This window comes from Coregonus lavaretus (genome assembly GCF_964263955.1).
Source record: "Coregonus lavaretus genome assembly, chromosome: 13".
Classification (NCBI taxonomy): Eukaryota; Metazoa; Chordata; class Actinopteri; order Salmoniformes; family Salmonidae; genus Coregonus; species Coregonus lavaretus.
The window spans coordinates 1,968,991-1,988,198 of record NC_140000.1 but is presented as its reverse complement, the minus strand read 5'-3'; the positions used below and the strand labels follow the sequence as shown (position 1 = coordinate 1,988,198).

At 44.3% G+C, this 19,208-nt stretch overlaps 1 protein-coding gene across 1 annotated transcript in view; it reads left to right on the top strand.

Annotated features, from left to right (window-relative positions):
* LOC311139715 (neurobeachin-like protein 2) overlaps positions 1–19,208 on the top strand; it is a 99,663-nt gene that overhangs the window by 70,747 nt on the left and 9,708 nt on the right. Inside the window, exons 28-45 of the mRNA XM_084174637.1 lie at positions 326–414; positions 946–1,133; positions 3,743–4,268; positions 5,595–5,779; positions 7,858–8,014; positions 9,455–9,598; positions 10,549–10,674; positions 11,009–11,209; positions 13,710–13,859; positions 14,311–14,468; positions 15,432–15,556; positions 15,969–16,086; positions 16,428–16,585; positions 16,840–16,973; positions 17,488–17,595; positions 17,857–17,952; positions 18,387–18,511; positions 18,873–19,013. Coding sequence (XP_084030763.1) covers positions 326–414; positions 946–1,133; positions 3,743–4,268; positions 5,595–5,779; positions 7,858–8,014; positions 9,455–9,598; positions 10,549–10,674; positions 11,009–11,209; positions 13,710–13,859; positions 14,311–14,468; positions 15,432–15,556; positions 15,969–16,086; positions 16,428–16,585; positions 16,840–16,973; positions 17,488–17,595; positions 17,857–17,952; positions 18,387–18,511; positions 18,873–19,013 — 2,929 coding nt within the window. The remainder of the gene's footprint in view (positions 1–325; positions 415–945; positions 1,134–3,742; positions 4,269–5,594; positions 5,780–7,857; positions 8,015–9,454; positions 9,599–10,548; positions 10,675–11,008; positions 11,210–13,709; positions 13,860–14,310; positions 14,469–15,431; positions 15,557–15,968; positions 16,087–16,427; positions 16,586–16,839; positions 16,974–17,487; positions 17,596–17,856; positions 17,953–18,386; positions 18,512–18,872; positions 19,014–19,208) is intronic.

Sequence of the window (19,208 nt, the reverse complement as noted above, 5' to 3'; positions counted from 1 at the left end):
GCCAAGGTAGTGGGTTCGATCCCCGGGACCACCCATACACAAAAATGTATGCACGCATGACTGTAAGTCGCTTTGGATAAAAGCGTCTGCTAAATGGCAGATTATTATATGATTATTTAAAATGGCAGGTCTGTTTTTGGCCTGTTTGTCTGTACAGTCATCATTTTACAATGAATTTTATTATTGTATTGATGGCTAGTCTTCAGAAAGGCTTTAGAGCTGAAATGTCAACAACTATAACCCCTCTCCTTGTTGCTCCTATAGTATGTATCCCTATAGGGGATATCATTTACTGTGTCCTGCTGAATCTCATTGTTTTGTCTAGATGCCACTCCTAACTTCAGAGACCTGCTGGCTGTGGTTTATCTGTCCCACCGTGCTGAGCTCACTGTCCGTCTGGACGTCTGTCGCAAGGTCAGTCCCTACCTACTCTAGTCCTCTTTCCCCTCCGCTGTCCTCTTTCCCCTCCGCTGTCCTCTTTCCTCTCCGCTGTCCTCTTTCCCCTCCGCTGTCCTCTTTCCCCTCCGCTGTCCTCTTTCCCCTCCGCTGTCCTCTTTCCTCTCCGCTGTCCTCTTTCCCCTCCGCTGCTCTCTTTCCTCTCCGCTGTCCTCTTTCCCCTCCGCTGCTCTCTTTCTCCTCCGCTGTTCTCTTTCCCCCCCGCTGGCATCTTTACTCTCTGCTGTCCTCTTTCCTCTCCGCTGTACATCTTTACATTCACTCAGGTCATTACTAAGTATAGTACAATTTAAGCTAAAGGTATAGACTATTGGGCAGATAAAGGCTTGATTGTTGCCTGTTTTCCTCTCTCTCTCTCTCTCTCTCTCTCTCTCTCAATTCAATTCAATTCAATTTAAGGGCTTTATTGGCATGGGAAACGTATGTTAACATTGCCAAAGCAAGTGAAGTAGATAGTAAACCTCGCTTCTCTCTCTCTCCCTCTCCCAGCTCTTCAACCTGATCTACAACAGTGAGGACTGTGTTCGTCAGCTGGCCCGTCAGCCAGGCTGGCAGGGTATGTTAACTAAGCTCTATATGAAGTCCTATGAGTCCCGTGGTGCCTCCCTGGCCGGCTCCAGCACCCACAGCTCCCTGGACCCCTCCTCCTCCTCCTCCTCCTCCCGCCCCCCTCTCAGGTAAGGATGAGTTCCATTAGTCGATTGAGGGAATCTGTATCGATTCGAAAAGTTGGGAATCAATAATAACAAACTTAAGTGATATTTTAAATTTCTGGACAGGGTTGAAATAAACAAGATGTATTTTTTGATTCAGCTGTTTACCCCTGCTATAAATCAGTTAACATGTGTTCAGCTCTTTACCTCTGCTATAGATCAGTTAACATGTGTTCAGCTCTTTACCCATCCTATAGATCAGTTAACATGTGTTCAGCTCTTTACCCATCCTATATATCAGTTAACATGTGTTCAGCTCTTTACCCATCTTATAGATCAGTTAACATGTGTTCAGCTCTTTACCTCTGCTATAGATCAGTTAACCTGTGTTCAGCTCTTTACCCATCCTATAGATCAGTTAACATGTGTTCAGCTCTTTACCTCTGCTATATATCAGTTAACATGTGTTCAGCTCTTTACCCATCCTATAGATCAGTTAACATGTGTTCAGCTCTTTACCTCTGCTATAGATCAGTTAACCTGTGTTCAGCTCTTTACCCATCCTATAGATCAGTTAACATGTGTTCAGCTCTTTACCCATCCTATAGATCAGTTAACATGTGTTCAGCTCTTTACCCATCCTATAGATCAGTTAACATGTGTTCAGCTCTTTACCCCTGTTATAGATCAGTTAACATGTGTTCAGCTCTTTACCTCTGCTACAGTGGGGAAAATAAGTATTTAGTCAGACACCAATTGTGCAAGTTCTCCCACTTAAAAAGATGAGAGAGGCCTGTAATTTTCATCATAGGTACACGTCAACTATGACAGACAAAATGAGGGAAAAAAATCCAGAAAATCACATTGTAGGATTTTTTATGAATTTATTTGCAAATTATGGTGGAAAATAAGTATTTGGTCAATAACAAAAGTTTCTCAATACTTTGTTATATACCCTTTGTTGGCAATGACACAGGTCAAACGTTTTCTCTACGTTTTTTGGACCATTTCTCCATGCAGATCTCCTCTAGAGCAGTGATGTTTTGGGGCTGTCGCTGGGCAACACGGACTTTCAACTCCCTCCAAAGATTTTCTATGGGGTTGAGATCTGGAGACTGGCTAGGCCACTCCAGGACCTTGAAATGCTTCTTACGAAGCCACTCCTTCGTTGCCCGGGTGGTGTGTTTGGGATCATTGTCATGCTGAAAGACCCAGCCACGTTTCATCTTCAATGCCCTTGCTGATGGAAGGAGGTTTTCACTCAAAATCTCACGATACATGGCCCCATTCATTCTTTCCTTTACACGGATCAGTCATTCTGGTCCATTTGCAGAAAAACAGCCCCAAAGCATGATGTTTCCACCCCCATGCTTCACAGTAGGTATGGTGTTCTTTGGATGCAACTCAGCATTCTTTGTCCTCCAAACACGACGAGTTGAGTTTTTACCAAAAAGTTATATTTTGGTTTCATCTGACCATATGACATTCTCCCAATCCTCTTCTGGATCATCCAAATGCACTCTAGCAAACTTCAGACGGGCCTGGACATGTACTGGCTTAAGCAGGGGGACACGTCTGGCACTGCAGGATTTGAGTCCCTGGCAGCGTAGTGTGTTACTGATGGTAGGCTTTGTTACTTTGGTCCCAGCTCTCTGCAGGTCATTCACTAGGTCCCCCCCGTGTGGTTCTGGGATTTTTGCTCACCGTTCTTGTGATCATTTTGATCCCATGGGGTGAGATCTTGCGTGGAGCCCCAGATCAAGGGAGATTATCAGTGGTCTTGTATGTCTTCCATTTCCTAATAATTGCTCCCACAGTTGATTTCTTCAAACCAAGCTGCTTACCTATTGCAGATTCAGTCTTCCCAGCCTGGTGCAGGTCTACAATTATGTTTCTGGTGTCCTTTGACAGCTCTTTGGTCTTGGCCATAGTGGAGTTTGGAGTGTGACTGTTTGCGGTTGTGGACAGGTGTCTTTTATACTGATAACAAGTTCAAACAGGTGCCATTAATACAGGTAACGAGTGGAGGACAGAGGAGCCTCTTAAAGAAGAAGTTACAGGTCTGTGAGAGCCAGAAATCTTGCTTGTTTGTAGGTGACCAAATACTTATTTTCCACCATAATTTGCAAATAAATTCATTAAAAATCCTACAATGTGATTTTCTAGGTTTCTTTTTCTCAATTTGTCTGTCATAGTTGACGTGTACCTATGATGAAAATTACAGGCCTCTCTCATATTTTTAAGTGGGAGAACTTGCACAATTGGTGGCTGACTAAATACTTTTTTCCCCCACTGTATATATCAGTTAACATGTGTTCAGCTCTTTACCCATCCTATAGATCAGTTAACATGTGTTCAGCTCTTTACCTCTGCTATATATCAGTTAACATGTGTTCAGCTCTTTACCCCTGTTATAGATCAGTTAACATGTGTTCAGCTCTTTACCCATCCTATAGATCAGTTAACATGTGTTCAGCTCTTTACCCCTGTTATAGATCAGTTAACATGTGTTCAGCTCTTTACCTCTGCTATAGATCAGTTAACATGTGTTCAGCTCTTTACCTCTGCTATATATCAGTTAACATGTGTTCAGCACACACAACTTACTATATGTTGAACTCCTCCCCTCTCAGGAGAGACCACAACATGGTCATAGAAGACTCCCAGGACGCTCGCACAGACGTCTTCCTCCCTTACACCTCGCCGGAGGAGGAAGAGGAAGAGGGGGGAGCTGGCGAGGGCCTGGGAGGGAGGAATATCTCAGAGGGTTTCTCCGACTTCTCTCAGTCTTCCCCTAACAGCAGTGGAGGCACGTTGAAGGACTTTGACTCGGTGGAGCAGGGGAGCCGCTCGTCCTCCTTGTCCAACACTGTGGACATCCCCTCCACTCGGCTCCAAGGGGAGGCCCCCTACCACCCTCTGTCCCCGTTCGGCACCTCGCCCTTTGAGCTGGAGCTGGGGGGTATGAGGGGCGAGACTGGGAACCACACCCCTGCGGGGGGTAGTCAGGCAGACACCCCCTCCCCCCTGGAGCACAGCCGGCCGTTCCCCTATCTGAGACCCAGGAAGAGCTCTAGTCTGTCCAACGTGCTGGACGACACCAACTATGGAACTGATCCCCAGGCAGCTGACACCATCTCCAACACCTCCAACCCACAGGTACTGCTGCCCTGCCCTGCCCTAACCTTAACCCTAACCACAGGTACTGAGCATTCCTAGGAGGTATGTTGTGTGGTTTTTGGATAAACTGCACCAAATCTGTCGAATATGAAGTCAAGACCTGTGTTTTGGGAAGTGTCCCATATTCAGAATGCTAACCGAATTCTTTGGAAAAGTGTCAGTCAGAAAACCGCAAGTATTAGCACCTTTAAGCATATTTCAGAGTCCACAGCCGCAGAGCCGTGATAGTCTGGCAGACTCTGTGACCCCCATCTGCAGGGGTCGCACAGCCCAACATAATACATCCCAAAAACTCTCAACCTACATGGCTCCTATTCAACCAGCATGGCTCAGTGTACATGGCTCCTATTCAACCAACGTGGCTCAGTGTACATGGCTCCTAGTCAACCAACGTGGCTCAGTGTACATGGCTCCTAGTCAACCAACGTGGCTCAGTATACATGGCTCCTATTCAACTGAATGTGATGAGGGATAGCGCCATTATGAGAATTAGAAAACTATGAAAACCTACGGTCCAATATCCTAGAATACGGCTCTGCCGACGTGGTTTAGTCCGTCTCCAAACCAATGTACTGTAACTGTGTGTGTAACTGTGATTATGATGTGTGTGTGTGTAACTGTGATTATGATGTGTGTGTGTAACTGTGATGATGATGTGTGTTTGTGTAACTGTGATTATGATGTGTGTGTGTAACTGTGATGATGATGTGTGTGTGTGTAACTGTGATTATGATGTGTGTGTGTGTAACTGTGATTATGATGTGTGTGTGTAACTGTGATGATGATGTGTGTGTGTGTAACTGTGATTATGATGTGTGTGTGTAACTGTGATGATGATGTGTGTGTGTGTAACTGTGATTATGATGTGTGTGTGTGTAACTGTGATTATGATGTGTGTGTGTAACTGTGATGATGATGTGTGTGTGTGTAACTGTGATTATGATGTGTGTGTGTAACTGTGATGATGATGTGTGTGTGTGTGTAACTGTGATTATGATGTGTGTGTGTGTAACTGTGATGATGATGTGTGTGTAACTGTGATGATGATGTGTGTGTGTGTGTAACTGTGATTATGATGTGTGTGTGTAACTGTGATTATGATGTGTGTTGCGTGTGTGTAACTGTGATTATGATGTGTGTTGTGTGTAACTGTGATTATGATGTGTGTTGTGTGTGTGTAACTGTGATTATGATGTGTGTTGTGTGTGTGTAACTGTGATTATGATGTGTGTGTGTGTGTGTGTGTGTAACTGTGATTATGATGTGTGTGTAACTGTGATTATGATGTGTGTGTCGTCCTTTCAGCAGACACCAGAGGAGGAGCTGTGTAACCTGCTGACTAACATGGTGTTCTCTGTGCTGTGGAGAGGCAGTGGGGCGGAGGGGGGGGAGGACGCCGTGTGGCGGGAGAGGGGACAGGTCTTCTCTGTCCTCACCAAGCTGGGCTCCTCCTGCCAACTGGTCCGCCCGCCTGACGATATCAAATGCAGGTCAGCCAGTCAGTCGGTCGACAGCCAGCCAGCCAGTCAGCTATTCAGTTAGTTAGTTAGTTAGTCAGTCAGCTATTCAGTCAGCCAGTCAGTCAGTCAGTCAGCTATTCAGTTAGTCAGCCAGTCAGTTAGCCAGTCAGTTAGTCAGCCAGCCAGCCAGTTAGTCAGCCAGTCAGTTAGCCAGTCAGTTAGTCAGCCAGCCAGCCAGCCAGCCAGTTAGTCACTCCCACTGTCATTGATATGCAACTCCCTCTGTCTGATGTCAGTATACAGATTCATTAAGGTGACTTCAAATCCAATTGTATTTGTCACCTGCTTGGTAAACAGCAGGTGTAGCCTAACAGTAAAATGCTGACTGACGGGCCCTTCCCAACAGGTCAGAGAGATAAATAAGAGGAATAAATACACAGTAATGCTAACTAGGCTGTATACACGGGGTACCAGTACCGAGTCCATGTGCAGGGGTACGAGGACATTGAGGTAGCTATGTTCATATAGGTTAAAGTGACTAGGCAACAGGATAGATAATAAACAGTAGCAGCAGCGTATGTGATGAGTCAAAAGAGTTAGTGCAAAAAGGGTCAATGCAGATAGTCCGGGTAGCTATTTGGTTAACTATTTAGCAGTCTTATGGCTTGCGGGTAGAAGCTGTTCAGGGTGCTGTTGGTTCCAGACTTGGTGCATTGGTAACGCTTGCCGTGCGATAGCAGAGAGAACAGTCTGTGACTTGGGTGGCTGGAGTCTTTTACAATTTCTAGGGCCTTCCTCTTTCTAGGGCCTTCCTCTGACACCGCCTGGTATAGAGGTCCTGGATGGCAGGAAGCTCGGCCTCAGTGATGTACTGGGCCGTAGGCACTAACCTCTGTAGCGCCTTGCTGTCAGAAGCAGCCAGTCAGGATGCTCTCAATGGTGCAGCTGTAGAGCTTTTTGAGGATCTGAGGGCCCATGCCTAATCTTTTCAGCCTCCTGAGGGGGAAGAGGTGTTGTCGTGCCTCCTTCACAACTGTGTTGGTGTGTGTGGACCATGTTAATTCCTTAGTGATGTGGACACCAAGGAACTGGAAGCTCTTGACCCGCTCCACTACAGCCCCGTCGATGTGAATGGGGGCGTGCTCGGCCCTCCGTTTCCTGTAGTCAACGATCAGCTCCTTTGTGTTGCTGAAGTTGAGGGAGATTTTGTTGTCCTGATACCACACTGCCAGGTCTCTGACCGCCTCCCTATAGGCTGTCTCATCGTCGTCGGTGATCAGGCCTACCACCGTCGTGTCGTCAGAAAACGTAATGATGGTGTTTGAGTCGTGCGCGGCCACGCAGTCTTAGGCGAACAGGGAGTACAGGAGGGGAGTACAGTACACCTGAGGGGCCCCTGTGTTGAGGGTCAGTGTGGTAGATGTGTTGTTGCCTACCCTCACCACCTGGGGGCGGCCCGGCAGGAAGTCCTGGATCCAGTTGCAGAGGGAGGTGTTCAGTCCCAGGGTCCTTAGCTTAGTGATGAGCTTCGAGGGCACTATGGTGTTGAACGATGAGCTATAGTCAATGAACAGCATTCTCACATAGGTGTTCCTCTTGTCCAGGTGGGAGAGGGCAGTGTGGAGTGCAATAGAGATTGCATCATCTGTGGATCTGTTGGGGCAGTATGCGAATTGGAGTGGGTCCAGGGTGTCTGGGTTGATGGTGTTGATGTGAGCCATGACCAGCCTTTCAAAGCATTTCATGTCTACAGATGTGAGTGCTACGGGGCGATAGTCATTTAGACAGGTTACCTTGGCGTTCTTGGGCACAGGGACTATGGTGGTCTGCTTGAAACATGTATGTATTACAGACTGGGTCAGAGAGAGGTTGAACATGATCAGTGAAGACAGTTGCCAGCTGGTCACCAGGCTCTGAGTATGTGTCCTGGTAATCTGTCTGACCCTGCGGCCTTGTGAATGTTAACCTGTTTAAAGGTCTTACACACATCAGCTACAGAAAGACTTGAGGAAAGTGAAAAAAACTTAACTTAACTATTTTTGCAGTTCTGTGCTGTTTTGGGTGAGGAAAATGTAGCCCTAAATGTTAACTGTCTTTTTGTCTCTCAGTCTGTTAGAGATGATGCTGGAGTCTTCTCTGTCAGACCTGAGGGACTCCCAGGGTGTGTTTCTGCCATTCTTCCCCAGTCTGCTCCGCCTTCTCAGGCTGCTCCAGGACTTCCTCTTCTCAGAGGGAACAGACAACCAGGCACTGTGGAGCGAGAAGGTACAGTACTGCACCGTGGTCCAAACGTTGTCTGCATCTCAAATGGCACCATATTTCTATGTAATGCACTACTTTTGACCAGGACCCCATAGCGCTCTGGTCAAAAGTAGTGCACTATGTAGGGAATAGGGTGCCATTTTGGATGCAGACAATATCAACCATGCTCAATTATTTGGGAGTGTAAAATCCGTGATCTGGTGGTCTCCTTTTGCATAGGGTTGACCTTTCTACCCAACACCTGAGAAAGAGGGACTATGGATATGAGTACGTGCCACTGAGATGAGAGTTTGTCAAACTGTCCACTATATAAACCATAGGTTGAGGATGTCTGCACTTGATTGCAGGAAATGAATGCTCACCTCTTAGATGTAAAGTCTCCTGTTTAGGGGACCTGCGTGTTTCTGGTACCGGTTCCGACTGACATTTTCACTTAGAAATCCATCTGTGGACACCGTAGATCGAAATGGCTTGCATTGAACATTAGCCCTGGTTCCCACGGACACAGTAGTTAATTTTTTTGCGCCTGTGTAACGTAGGATGTGAAATCTGAAACCACTTGAAGCTGGGATGTCCCTCCTACCATTTAATCAGGAGGGTAGTTCTCTGGGAACAGGGTTGGGCAACCCTGTCATAGATGGACAAGATTAATATGAGACGAAAGGCGAGTTCCTAACGAGTTCAGGAAGCCAAGCTAAAGCTCTGTGTGTCATTCACAGCGATGGGGGCAGATGTTTTGATCAAGGGAGACCTTTAGACAATATGCACATTTTCTGTAACACTAAAAATACAAATATGTATTTTACAGTTGTAAGGAAATTAAATCTTATAGTTAGTGGTTTTATAATCTGATTATACTATATTTAGAAAGCATATAAGTAATTTCAAGCCTTATTCATACAGTTCTGTTGAATAAGAAATGCATCATAAGATATTTCATATTTTCATATTTGTATCATATTTGTACTGTGTATTTGAGCTTGTGTCCTTGAAAGTGACTACACCTCAGCAATGTATAACTATTTTTACCAGAAAGGTGAGATTTGAACCTTTCTTAGAGTAAGCAGCATTACTAGTTGTTGTTAATGGTCCTCTCATGATAAATAATACATTTTCGGGGATTACGTAGATTACATTTTAGATTTACATGCAGTTACATGTATTAATGGTACAGCTACTTCCTGTTATTGTGAAGGTATGTGTGTTTAATGTCAGTGGATGTGTCTTGCATGTTTTGCTTTAGCTTGGTTACTGTTTTGAAGAATGTTCTAGCTATGTCATTAACCGTGTGGTAACAGGTCTTGACAGTTGAGTTATCATCTATGTTCATTGCTATATGTTGTTTCCACGTATCTTCACTCATGCCTACATAATTGCCCCTTGTGGGAATCGAATTGAATTCAAATGTATTGTAGATTGTTCACAGGTGTGTTGTCGTTGTAGATCTTTGAGGGGGTGGTGAATCTGCTGGACCGACTACAGGCCTGGCACAGCACCCCTGTTACCCCCGGGGTTGTGGAACTCAGAGAGATGGCTCAGATCGGCCTGCGCATCATCACCGGCTACATCCAGCAACAGGACTCACAGGTCAGTCACCTATGTTACGCTACGCCCACCAGCCCTGGACTGTCTCAAACTCTGGCTGTGTCCCAAATGGCACCATATTCCCTATATAGTGTACTCGGTTTGACCAGGGCCCATAGGCTGGAATAGGGGGTGGAGTAGAGAGCCATTTGGGAATCAACTTCTTTCTCCAAACTACATCCATTGAGGGCATTTAGTCAAAGCATGGGTTTGAAACTTTAAACTCCAAATGTTGTGGGACCAATCCCAATGCTCTTGTCTGTCGGTGCACGTTTACTATCAAATAAAGGTTAGGTTTGATAGACCTTTTGAGGGAAAGTGTGTTTACAATACCAGTCCTTCTATGGTTATCTATCAGTGCACAGAGACATAGCTAGCGTTCCTCCCAGGGAGTGTTGTGTAGGATGGGGCAGCTCCTCTCTTGAGTTATAACTACTGCTGAGCTGCGTCCCAAATGGTCCCCTATTCCCTACCTAGTGCACTACTTTCTGGGCAAAGGTTGTGCACTATGTAGGAAATAGGGTGCCATTTGGCACTCCGGACCTACTGTAGGAGTGTGGGATCAAGTGGTCATAAATAAATGGTCCAAAGAGTTATAAAAAAACAAAAACAAAAATATATGAGGAAATCTTTTTCCATCAACTTGAATTGCTGTTGTGTGTTTTTGTTAGTATTGCTCCAGTACCCCACTTCAAAAATCAATCAGCTGAGGAATAATACTATTAGGTTTGTGTACTGATGAAACGTTTACTGGGACTGTTGAATTTAAGACCTATGAGAGTACTTTTGAAGTGGAGCCTAATTTGCTTTTTGACCAAAGAATTTATCTCTCTCTCTCTCTCGCTCGCTCACTCACTCTCTCTCTGTCCTCTCTCTCTCTGTCCTTCCTTCCTTCCTCTCTCTCTCTCTCTCTCTCTCTCTCTCTCTCTCCCGCTCCCTCCCTCTCTCCCCAGGTGTCTGTAATGGCCTGCGTTAAACTCCACAGCCTCCTGCAGACAGTTCTGTCTCTGGGCTGGGAAGAGGTGTGCTTCCTGCTGGGGCGACTAGGCGCCCCCCTGTGGCCCGGCGGGGTAATGGAGGTACATTTATGTTTTACATTTTGGTCATTTAACAGACCACCTTTATCCAGAGCGACTTAAAATCAGTGCATTCAACTAAGCTAGAGGTAAGACAACCACATAACATAGTCATTGCAATTAAAACTTTCCTTTAGCTATTTGCTAAATCGGTGCTAGTGTGAGACATTTTATTGTAAGAACATAATGGAATTTGAGACTTAATGGAACTTTTATTTTGACATCCATTATTCTGGTGTTTCCATTCTTATCACCGGCCTTTTACACTAGTAAATAAAGACCAGTGTAAGAAAGACAAGTACAACAGTAAGGTGTTTTTTTTGTTGTTTTTTTAAAGGCGGGCCCCAACGGAGGGCACACAGAGACTTTTTCTCAGCTGGTGCCCATCGTGCGTACCCTCCTGGACCAACACGCTGACCCCGTGACCCTGCACGGCCTGCTGCCCAGCCTGCCAGTCACCAACGGCAGCTCCACCTTCGCCCAGGACCTCCAGAGCTACTGCCATACAGTAGAGTGGTTAGACTTCTACCAACGCCACGTCAGTACTACTCAACCTTCATTTAATGGATCTTCTTGTTTATATAGGGAATAGTGTCCCAAATGGCACCCTATTCCCTATATAGTGCACTACTTTTGACCAGGGCCTTATAGACGGGTTGGTTGTTTAGCAACAAAACCAACGCGTGCGCAACTATTGGGGAAAAACAGACGGGGTTGGCTTAGATTGTTGACAACATATTACAACTATATTTTGTCTCCAATGTTTATTGAAGCTGAATATACATTTGCACGATAAGCACTTTTTATTTCTAAAATCCTTCGTTACAGTTGTTGGTTAGCTAGCTAGGGAATTTGAGCCGTATTAGCATAGACGGGACATCAGTCAAAACACCTAAAAACAAAACAAAACATGGTATCAAGAACAAGATAAAACTAGCTGAAACGAGCCACCTACGATTCCCCACATGGCAGCTTCTTGTCATTGTTGCTAGCCATCGGACCATCCAGAATCACAACATCACACGGCCTTCTGCCCCATTTGAAGTGTGCACATGGTTTTGGTGACGTTGTCAGCTAAGCCATCTATGGGGGTATGAAGAGAATAGTGTGTTATTTGGGACCTGATTTATTTCACACAGACAATGACTAATAAATGTATTTTCTTAATGAGTGGGTCAGTCCCACTGCTTTCTTTAATGGTTGAGTTTGTTTTATTGAAGAGATAGTAAGTGGTTGGAAAGACGGGGAAGGGTGAGTCAAAGGGCAGTGGGACGGATTCGAACCCATGCCGAGTCTGGCATACATGTGTGCTGTAACGGCTGGACCACACAGGCCTCGGACAATGCATTATAATCAACGTCTCAGACAGTGCCGTAGTTAGCTGGACAGCTCGTTTTCCTCCGTAGTCCCTTGGTCGTCCCTGGACAGGCTAAAAACATTAGCTTGTACACTTCTCTTCTTTAGTTCAGGAACTGAACTGATTCTGTAGGTGCTGCTACTGAATGCGGTGTTGCTGTTTTGTCTCTTGTCTCAGGCTAGTATTTCTAGACAGGCTGAGGCATCCTTCTTTCTAAACCAGGGACAGATAATCTGTCTGTTCAGTGTCATCCGCATTGTGTTCTCTGGTTCTCCTCTCATTATTTACCCCCTAGTCTACACACTGGAGGTACGTGGATGGAAGACCGGGACTTTTTCCCCAAGAGAGTGACTCCTCTCCCAGTTTAGAAATGAGAACAGAATCTGAATGTTTACCTTCTCTTTACCGTGTGAATGTAATGGAAGAGAAGCCACCTAGCAGACCAAGAGGTTTGATGATATGAAGCCAAACAGACGTCTCCCCCTCAGTTCAGCTGAGGATTTATTATGAATGTGTGTGACAGTGTATAATCATAAATCTGTTTTGTTTAGATCTCTTGTATATAGAAATTACAGAATATATTAGCATGTCATAGATCTGGCAGTAGAGCCCAGTTTTGACTTATGCTCCCAGTCTTTGAGCAACAGTTTGTGTGTGTCGGTCTGTGTGTGTGTCGGTCTGTGTGTGTGTGTGTGTCTGTGTGTGTCTGTGTGTGTCTGTGTGTGTCTGTGTGTCTGTCTGTCTGTCTGTCTGTCTGTGTGTGTGTGTGTCTGTGTGTCTGTGTGTCTGTGTGTGTGTGTGTGTGTGTGTGTGTGTGTGTGTGTGTGTGTGTGTGTGTGTGTGTGTGTCTGTTCGTGCATGCTCGTGTGCGTGTGTGGCCGTTTATCAGCTTATGTTAGCATTATGTCCATATATAATGTATAGGTGGTATATAACATTACTATTATTATAGGTAGTATATAATATTAATCTATATAATGTATAGGTGGTATATAACATTACTGTATATAATGTATAGGTAGTATATAATATTACTGTATATAATGTATAGGTGTTATATAACATTACTGTATATAATGTATAGGTAGTATATAATATTACTGTATATAATGTATAGGTAGTATATAATATTACTGTATATAATGTATAGGTAGTATATAATATTACTGTATATAATGTGTAGGTGGTATATAACATGACTGTATATAATGTGTAGGTGGTATAGGATATTACTGTATATAATGTATAGGTAGTATATAATATTACTGTATATAATGTATAGGTAGTATATAACATTACTGTATATAATGTGTAGGTGGTATTTAACATGACTGTATATAATGTATAGGTAGTATATAATATTACTGTATATAATGTATAGGTAGTATATAACATTACTGTATATAATGTGTAGGTGGTATATAACATGATTGTATATAATGTGTAGGTGGTATATAACATTACTGTATATAATGTATAGGTAGTATAGAATATTACTGTATATAATGTATAGGTAGTATATAACATTACTGTATAATTACTATATAATATACTATATACTAATATACTAATATACTATATAATATACTATATAATGTGTGTATGTAATGTGTAGGTGGTATATAACATTACTGTATGTAATGTGTAGGTGGTATATAACATTACTGTATGTAATGTGTAGGTGCAGCCCACCATGGAGCAGTATGAACTGGATACGTTTGGCAAGAGTCATGACCTCATGTCTAACTTCTGGAACTCATGCTTTGATGACCTGATGAGCACTGCCATACAGCGGGACAAAGAGCGGGCCTACAGCAAAGACAAGTTCCAGGTAAATGATGCTAGTAGCATTTGTCATCCTCAGACAGACTCTTTGGTGGAACTCTAATGAAGTCCTAGTACAGCCCACTCGTGTCCATTTATGAAATGACCTCTATTATGACATCAATATCAAGTCAATATTATGTGGCTTGAAACGTTGTTTTATTTAGTATCTAGTTCTACTGTATTCATGATTATATGGTGATCTAGAGGTATTTTGAGGCAGTGTATTATCAACCCAGTAGAACTTGGTTTGTGCTTGTATTGCTGATTGGTCACTAACCTACAGGTATTTCTGTGTGTGTATGTGTGTGTGGGGGGGGTGGGGGGGGTCTGTGTGTGTGTGTGTGTGTGGGGTGGGGGGGGTCTGTGTGTGTGTGTGGGGGGGGGGGGGTCTGTGTGTGTGTGTGTGTGTGTGGGGTGGGGGGGGGTCTGTGTGTGTGTGTGGGGGGCTCATACAGGAGGTGATATTGGACCCGTACCTGAGGCGGGTACGCAGTGAAAACAGCCGTTACCACAGTGGTCAGAAACAGAGCTCCGGCCAGCAGGGGGTGGTGTGGCGCCACTGGAAGTCCCTCCGCAGGCTGCTCACAAGCGAGAGAGGGGCCTGGGCACACAGGTCTGACTCTATCGTATCTGTATCTGTGTGTGCGGCCCAAATGGCACCCTATTCACTAGGTAGTGCACTACTTTTGACCAAGGCCCATAGCGCTCTGGTCAGATCCTAAAAGTAGTACAGACCTTATCTCTATGTGTCTTTTATATCTATCTGTTGCCGTAAGGCGTATATCTAGGCTCTGGTTACCTTCCCCATGTCCTAACATTAAAGGAGTAGTTCACAATTTTACAACATGATGTTAGATGGTTCCTCACCCTGAAAGTAGTCTATGGGCCACCAGGATAAACTGTCATCCATGGTGCAGTTTTCTTTAATCCGCCATTACAAACTTCAGCAAACTTTACCCACCGCTAGCAAAAAATATAATATATATAATAATAATATAATATATAATATATAATATAATATATAATAATATAATATGCCATTTAGCAGACGCTTTTATCCAAAGCGACTTACAGTCATGTGTGCATACATTTTTACATATGGGTGGTCCCGGGGATCGAACCCACTACCCTGGCGTTACAAGCGTCTGCAAATCAAAACTCTCCAAATCACCTGAAATCAACTCCACATTTAATTTGATTTTAATTAAAGATGATTTGGCCTTTTTTTTTTTTTATAATACATGCTCACATGCCCCCATCACTTCCATTGATTTTTAGCTAGTGGTGCCTAAAGTTAGCTTAAGTTTGTAATGGCTGTTTAAAGAAAACTGAACCCTGGATTACAGTTTCTCCTGGCTCATAGGTTACTTTCAAGGTGAGGAACCATCTAACATCATGTGGCAAAATAGTGAACAACTCCTTTAACCATTAGGGGTTAAAGTGCAAAACTGACCCTAGATCAACATATAATGGAAGCTTTGCCCTAAACCGGATGGACTCAACCACTAATGTCACATTGTAAGCTTTGTTGTGGTGCTTTGTGCCTGACCAGAATCTACTGTGATTTCTACCTCAGAGTCCCACTAGAGGTGAAATGGAAGTTGTCCAGTGCGGAGACGTATTCTAAGATGCGTCTGAAACTGGTGCCCAACTACCACTATGACGCTCACCTGGAAGCCAGCGCCTCCAGAGACAATATGGGTATGCCTTATGAGATGAGAAATATACATCGCATGCTAGGAGTTAATGTGCTTGCCGTGTTATGACGTTGTAGTCATGTCTACAACATTTCAGTAAATTGCTTTCGTTGAGCAGAAGCAAGTTTCCAAACTTAAATTGGTAGGTGTTCTGTTTTCGTGTGCAGGTTAGCTCAGGGCACTGCTGCGTTTTGAAGATGTGTTTAAAATCTGTGTTCAGGTAACATTCGATTAAATTAGATTAGAAGACCTTTATTTTCCCAAGATTGGAAAATTAGTTGGGCATTTTAAACTTAACAACATCATTAAAAAATATATATAATAATCATCACGAATCTCTGCTCAGGTAATATAGGTGTGTGAGAGTGTTCAGGTTCAGTAGAAATGTATTGTCTGTCTGCTTCTCTCCACATCAGGAGCTGATAGCCCTCGCAGTTCAGAACCCCTCCCATTGGCTGTTGCCAAGGAGGCCAAAGTGAGTGACATGGAGGACGACCAGTTAGGAGAAGAGGACATTGTCTTTCTGGACAACAAGTGAGTGACTTGATCTCCACCCACTATCCACTCCACATATCAATCTCCGCACCTGATTCAACTAGTAAAATAATCAGCAAACCCATCGTTATTTGAATTAGAAATGCTAGTGGTGGAATATTCATGCCCTTGGTTAGTTGAATCAGAAATGCTAGTGGTGGAATATTCATGCCCTTGGTTAGTTGAATCAGAAATGCTAGTGGTGGAATATTCATGCCCTTGGTTAGTTGAATCAGAAATGCTAGTGGTGGAATATTCATGCCCTTGGTTAGTTGAATCAGAAATGCTAGTGGTGGAATATTCATCTGATACAACAAGTGTTTTGTCTATCTGTTCGTCAGGGTGGAGGGGGAGGACGACAGTCAGAAGGAGAAGCTTGTTCTGTCGGAGGACTGTGAGCTCATCACCATCGTGGCAGTGGTTCCGGGTCGTCTGGAGGTCACCACACATCACCTCTACTTCTACGACGCCAGCAGTGAGAAGGAGGAGACGGAAGAGGGTGAGGACTGAGACGTCTGGCAATGAACACTATGGGGCAGTTTCCCGGACACAGATTAAACCTAGTCTGGGACCGTAAAGCTATATCAATGGAGATTCTCCATTCGGCATGCTTTCTAGTCCAGGACTAGGCTTCATCTGTCCAGAGGATTTGTGTATGCATCATTCTCCGGTTACGTTAAAGAACAGTCCCTGCTGACATCATGATACAATTTAATCTGAAAGAGTTGTTGTTGACAAACGTCTTCTATCCAGGAATTGGGTTTGATTTCAAGCGGCCCCTGTCTCAGCTGAGAGAGGTGCACCTGAGACGATACAACCTGCGTCGCTCTGCTGTGGAGATGTTCTTCATCGACCAGTCACACTACTTCATCAACTTCAAGAAGAAGGTGTGTCTCTAGTCTAACTGATACAATTCAAGGGCCTGCGGTCTTTTTTTTCTTTTTTCACCTTTATTTAACCAGGTAAGCCAGTTGAGAACAAGTTCTCATTTACAACTGCGACCTGGCCAAGATAAAGCAAAGCAGTGCGATAAAAACAACACAGAGTTACATATGGGGTAAAAAACATAAAGTCAAAAATACAACAGAAGGCTAATGAAGGCTAATGAGGGGAGGACGGCTCCTAGTAATGGCTGGAATGGAGGGAATGTATTGGTATCAAACACAAAGAAACCATGTCTTTGTGTCTGATACCATTCCATTCATTCCGTTTCCAGCCGAGCCCGTCCTCCGATTTTAAAGTGGCACCAGCCTCCACTGTCTTTGTACCACAGTGTTGACCTCAATACCTGTGAAAGATGTGGAATTGTATCATTATTTGACACCAATGGTAATGATAATGTGAAGTGATTTGAAAAGGACCACTGTAAGAGACATCTATAACCTGTCCCCGACCCCCCAGGTGAGGAACATGGTGTACTCTAGGATCCTGGGGCTGCGGCCCCCCAACCTCTTCTATTTCGGCTCCCGCTCTCCTCAGGAGCTCCTCAAGGCTTCTGGACTCACACAGGTACAGCTGATAACTCTGACTGCATCCCAAAATGACACCCTATTCCCTATATAGTGCACTACTTTTGACCAGGGTCCATAGGGCTGTGGTGCAAAAGCAGTGCACTATGTAGGAAATAGGGTGCCATTTGGGATGCAACCTGTGTGTTACAATAGAAAACTATATTACCTCAGTAATATGTTATTGAATGAGTCTCAGATGATGATGTGTCAGAAATGTCTGCTAAACTAAGAGGAAGCTGCTGTTTGTGTGTGTCATTAGAGATGGGTATGCAGAGAGATTTCCAACTTTGAATATCTGATGCAACTGAACACCATCTCTGGACGTACCTACAACGACCTGTCTCAGTACCCTGTGGTAAGTCCCTGTCCAGTAAACCAGTGAGTGAGTGAGGGAGGAATGGATGGATGGATGGAGGAATAATATAATAATAATAATATGCCATTTAGCAGACGCTTTTATCCAAAGCGACTTACAGTCATGCGTGCATACATTATTATTTATATTTTTTTGTGTATGGGTGGTCCCGGGGATCGAACCCACTACCTTGGCGTTATAAGCGCCGTGCTCTACCAGCTGAGCTACAGAGGACCACGGAATGAATGAATTAACGAATGAATGAATGAATGAATGAACAAAGGAATAAATGAATGAACGAATGAATGGACAGAAGAATAAATGAATGAACGAATCATTGAATCTATGAATGAATGCAGGAACAGACGAACTAACAGCATTTATGCTGTAGTCCAGTGTAATCTAATGGTGTCTCTGTGTTGGGTTGTGTCCAGTTCCCATGGGTGCTGAGTGACTACACCTCTCCAGTTCTGGACCTGGAGGACCCAGCCGTGTTCAGAGACCTGTCTAAACCCGTCGGAGTAGTCAACTCCCGCCACGCACAGAACGTCAGGGAGAAGTGAGTACTGCAGTAACCTCACACAGAGAACTCCAGAGCTCTGTCCCAGGTGGCACCCTATTCCCTATGTATGTCACCATTTTGAACCAGGGAATAGGTGGCTCCGGTCAAAAGTAGTGCACTATGTAGGGAATAGGGTGCCATTTGGGACTCAGCCTACATCATCTCCAGTTCTCTTAAAACACAAGCTTACCCTATTATATCTGTTGTGTTATCTGCATTTAGTCTGGTTTATTATGACGAGTATTATACACAGTATACATGCTCCACAAATACACTTTGTTACTGCATGTGTTTAATGTTTAAGTCATTGTGATTCCTATTAATGCATGGCACCATTTTCATCATCTTGTCTGATCAGGTATGAGAGCTTTGAGGACTCAACCGGCACGATAGATAAGTTCCACTATGGAACACACTACTCTAACGCAGCAGGAGTCATGCACTACATGATCCGAATGGAACCCTTCACCACCCTCCACATCCAGCTGCAGAGCGGCAGGTACTGTAACCCCTTCACCACCCTCCACATCTTGCAGGGGGGCAGGGTACAGTAACCCCTTCACCACCCTCCACATCTTGCAGGGGGGCAGGGTACAGTAACCCCTTCACCACCCTCCACATCTTGCAGGGGGGCAGGGTACAGTAACCCCTTCACCACCCTCCACATCTTGCAGGGCGTGTGTGGATGTGGGTG